This window comes from Arachis ipaensis, chromosome B03 (genome assembly GCF_000816755.2).
Source record: "Arachis ipaensis cultivar K30076 chromosome B03, Araip1.1, whole genome shotgun sequence".
Lineage (NCBI taxonomy): Eukaryota > Viridiplantae > Streptophyta > Magnoliopsida > Fabales > Fabaceae > Arachis > Arachis ipaensis.
In genome coordinates, this window is record NC_029787.2 from 103287202 (window position 1) to 103291231 (window position 4030).

The 4030-nt window shown below is 41.5% G+C and overlaps 1 protein-coding gene across 1 annotated transcript; it reads right to left on the reverse strand.

Annotated features, from left to right (window-relative positions):
• On the reverse strand, positions 1–3375 carry LOC107630784 (UDP-N-acetylmuramoyl-L-alanyl-D-glutamate--2,6-diaminopimelate ligase). The gene is made up of 5 exons (XM_016334022.2): positions 1419–3375; positions 1126–1242; positions 832–1007; positions 454–599; positions 1–284 (listed from the first exon to the last, which is right to left on the reverse strand). The coding sequence occupies exons 1-5, from the start codon at positions 3271–3273 to the stop codon at positions 266–268; spliced, it is 2313 nt and encodes a 770-aa protein (XP_016189508.1). The 5' UTR covers positions 3274–3375; the 3' UTR covers positions 1–265.

Here is a 4030-nt window from a genome sequence, read left to right on the forward strand (position 1 = left end):
TCACTCTTCATTAATTAATTAATTAAATTATGTAGAATTACAGTGAGAAGGACATTGCAGGCAGCAAATGGGGTAGGAAAAAAATATTACACTTCTATTAACAAAAATATACGGTTAGATAAAACTGTAGTATGCTGAAGTGCTAGTAACTTTGGGTTGGAACTCTGAAGATCATTGCTGAAATTGCATAGGCCAGTGAGCATCTAATCAGGGAAAGGCTTTCTTTAAACACGCTCAATTTGTACAGCGGAACAAGTAAATGCGATCAGTGGCTCTCTGGTAACCTGCGACACGATATGCATAACAAAATTATAAAAAGAAGCAGGTGACTTTTTTTTTTTTTGACTTCGTAACAGATAATTCTTATTCCCTGCTTTTCTTCACATTTGCATTGGGTAATGCCAGGAACCAGCCTTGCCACGTTACAGAAAGCACTAAAAGAGGAAAACATACCTCCATGGAAATTCACTTGTATCTATTCCAGCTTGGTGAAGCTCATCTACGTACTGCAATGCCTCTCGGCACTCTTCCCGATCATCAAAGAAGTCTTTCTTATCACCTTCTAACTGATATGTTTCATGACCTTTGCCGGCAACCACCTGTACCATGCATATTTAAAATACACGAAAATTAATAACTACTTTTTCTTGTATATTAACATAATAGGACAAGGATTACTTGTTTCGTATCTTAATAGGAATTAGGCAGAAAGGCAACTAAAATGGGAAATATGGTGGAATTCTACTTTTTCTAAGTACTAGATAGGTCAAACTGATATTTCAACGAGGAACAAAAGAAGGGTGCAACGTAGAAGGCACTTTGATAACTTACAACTACATCACCCTCCTCTCCCATTGCAACTGCAGCTCGCACAGCTACCCTCCTAATGTCGTGGAGAAAAAGCCTATGACCATTTGGAAGAGGTGGATAATAATCATTCTCTCCATGTTTCAGGTAGTCCTGCATTGACCATCCTACCCCAGCCAGCATATCATCCAAAATATCCACTGCATAGAAGGTGAAAGTTAGTAAGTCAAAATTACGACGAGGAAGGTTGCCACTTTCTTTGCATCTACAAACATTGATATGTCTCCAAGAAGGATATTCCATGCTCAAAATACATACATGGATCTTCACTCTTGGGATTGTCAGATGTCAGCATGGTCACTTCACTTTTATCTGTTGCTATCTTGGTCATCATAGGTCTCTTCCCCCTGTCGCCCTCACCGCAGCACCCAATAACTTCAATAGAAAGAAATTTTGCAACATAAGCAACAACTTTTAGTCAAGGAATGCATGTCATTGAACTTATGCAATTTCAAATTTCGACAGAGAATGATTTGTTTGTTTTCTTCAAATCCCAAAAAAAGCAAACAAAGAAGGAAGTTTGCACACAATTAAGAGAAATGCAAACCTACCAGTTATAATCCTGCGAGGTCCAAGCTCTCTTACACTATCAAGCAATCTAGAAAGGGCATCGGGAGTTTTTGCATAGTCCACTATCACCCCAAATGCTTGTTCTTCATCAATTAACTCACACCTACCAGGAACTGCATCAACCTCTTCAACCCCTCTAACAATATCCTCTAAGGGTGCCCCAACAGCAATTCCAACTGCCACTGCAGCAAGAATGTTGTAAATATTATGCTTTCCGAGCAAACCTGAAGAAATTTCTAGTATGCCAGTGGGCGTATTAACCAACACCTGCGTCTCAAACAAGGAGAGTTCAAACTTCAAGGGATGAACATCCGCACTCTTATTATCCAATGCAAACGTTACAACGGGAACTTCTGGAGTTCCCTCGGAAATGAAGAAATGTGCATTTGGATCATCAATGTTAACAATCTTCCTATGCCGTTCAGGATCCACCATTCTTGAGAACAATTTAACCTTCGCATCTCTATCTGCATCCTCACTCAAATTTGTAAAGACCGCAATATCAAAATCAACCTCATCACACTTCCCTTGAGCCAATACATCAGAAGAAGTCTCCATGACTACAGCTTCAGTTCCATTGTGAAGCATCTTCGCCATCAAATTCTGAACTAAAACAGCATCTGGGGTTTTATTATGTGACTCCAACTGATTATCCCCGTGCACATAACAAGCAACCGAGTTGAACATCCCTGTCCGTAGCCCCATCGCCTCATACATACTCTTTATCAAATATGTGGTGGTTGTCTTCCCATACGTCCCAGTGATGCCAATAACGGCCATGTTCTTGGAAGGATGCCTATAAAACGAGGCGGCCAACGCAGCAAGAACTGCATTAGTGTCTTCCACAATGACCAAAGCCTTGCAACCCAAGGTTTCCTCAATGTCAATCTCTTTACTGGCCACAACAGCAACAGCTCCTCGCTTATCAGCTTCAGTCAAGAACAAATGCCCATCGGTTTTCCTCCCAACACAGCACACAAACAAGTCACCGGAAGTTACTATCCTCGAATCGTGCTGAATCCCAGTTATCTCAACCTCCAAGTTACCATACACAGAAACAGGCACCACCTTGCTCTCATCCAAAAGTTCAGCTAAACTCATCCTAAACTTAGGTTCCACAATCCTAGCCTTACTCTTCCCATACATATCGAAATCTAAATCAAAAGGAGACTGAGATTCAGATACCGAACCTCGAATTTTTTGCCCATGGAATTCACCTTCATTTAATAACGGTTCGTCGGAATCATCCGCGGAAACCACCCGGAGACCCTGAAGCTCACTGATTTCCTCCAAATCAACGACCTCCTCGGGCTGAAGCTCTTCGATTCCCTCAATTGCGGGATCTTTCCTTGGATTGGGCGGAAGAAGCCCCTCCTTGACGAACTCCTTGCGCTTCAAAGCAATTGCCTTGTCAATTTCGCCGAACAGGTCGTCCCCGGAGTTGTCAGAATCGATAAGGGAGGTGTTATCGGGGGCATCCTCGACGTCAGCTATGGCGGCGAGGTATGTGGACTGGTTCTTCTCGAAGTCCTCTTCCTGGAGCTGGCGGGCACGGTTGGCCTGCGCTTGGATTTGGTGGAAGGTGGAGAAGCCGTGGGAGGAGTCGTCGAGGACCTCAGGGGGGTCATCGTCGGCGGAGTTAGGGTAGAACTTGCCGTCGGGGCCAATAGCTCCGGGAGGTCGAGAGCGAAGAAGCGTTGGGAATGGAGTGGGATTGAAAGAAGGAAGGAAGAGTGTGGAACGAAAATGAAAGTGTGGGGAGTTAATTACAGTTATGGAGTTCTTTGTTGTTTTAGGAGATAGAAAGTGTGGAACAGAAAGGAATTGCAATGCCATGGAGATGGAGGGAAACGGGCGAAGTGGAAGTGGTAAGGCCTAAGGGGTTTTAGCCTTTGGACTTACGACAACCCAGACAAGATGGATAGAGACTAGGGAGTGACAGGGTTTTATGACTTTCTTAATTAAAAAATCAATGTCACGTTTTGATTAAACTAATTGCAACCTTTTTTCTTTTTTGGTCAGAACTCATTGCAAGCTTCTATGCTGTTGCTTTCCATCCATGGAGTGGGCCTTAATCTGGATCATTTCATTATTGTTGTCCACTAGCACTGTAGTCATCCTTTCTTGATCTCGGCCCTATCCATTTCCCAAAAATTGAAAATCCCATTTGTGGGATAAGTTTTTGTTGACTAAAACATTATTGGTTCAATCTGGACTTTGTCCAAAAAAAAAAAAAGATTATTGGGTAAACCAACTTGGGTTGGTTGAGTAGTTAGTTCACTCGTTTAAGTAAGTGTCGAGAATTTGAATCCCACATTGTGCATGCAGAATTTTATTGGCCAACCACAGACCTTTAAATAAAAATTAGATCCGTGACAGAATAATTTTGGACCTGTCGGACTAAAGAATACCATGAACACAAAAAAAAATTATTGGGTAATACCGTAATACTACCGTGCATAATTGTTACTTATTTATTTATTATTAATTGAAGACAAATTATAATATATATTACAGACCTTAATTTGTTACCAATATTTATATTGATCTCGACAAATTTAAATGAGAAGTCATATTTTACAAAAATACTAAG

What these genes read in the sequence shown, in the direction of transcription:
- LOC107630784 (XM_016334022.2), bottom strand. Translation starts at nt 3,273, where the DNA reads ATGGCATTGCAATTCCTTTCTGTTCCACACTTTCTATCTCCTAAAACA. An exon ending in TCCCAAGAGTGAAGATCCAT is followed by an intron (nt 1,008 to 1,125) that starts GTATGTATTTTG and finishes CCTTCTATGCAG; the next exon opens with TGGATATTTTGGATGATATG. An exon ending in GAGAGGAGGGTGATGTAGTT is followed by an intron (nt 600 to 831) that starts GTAAGTTATCAA and finishes TGCATGGTACAG; the next exon opens with GTGGTTGCCGGCAAAGGTCA.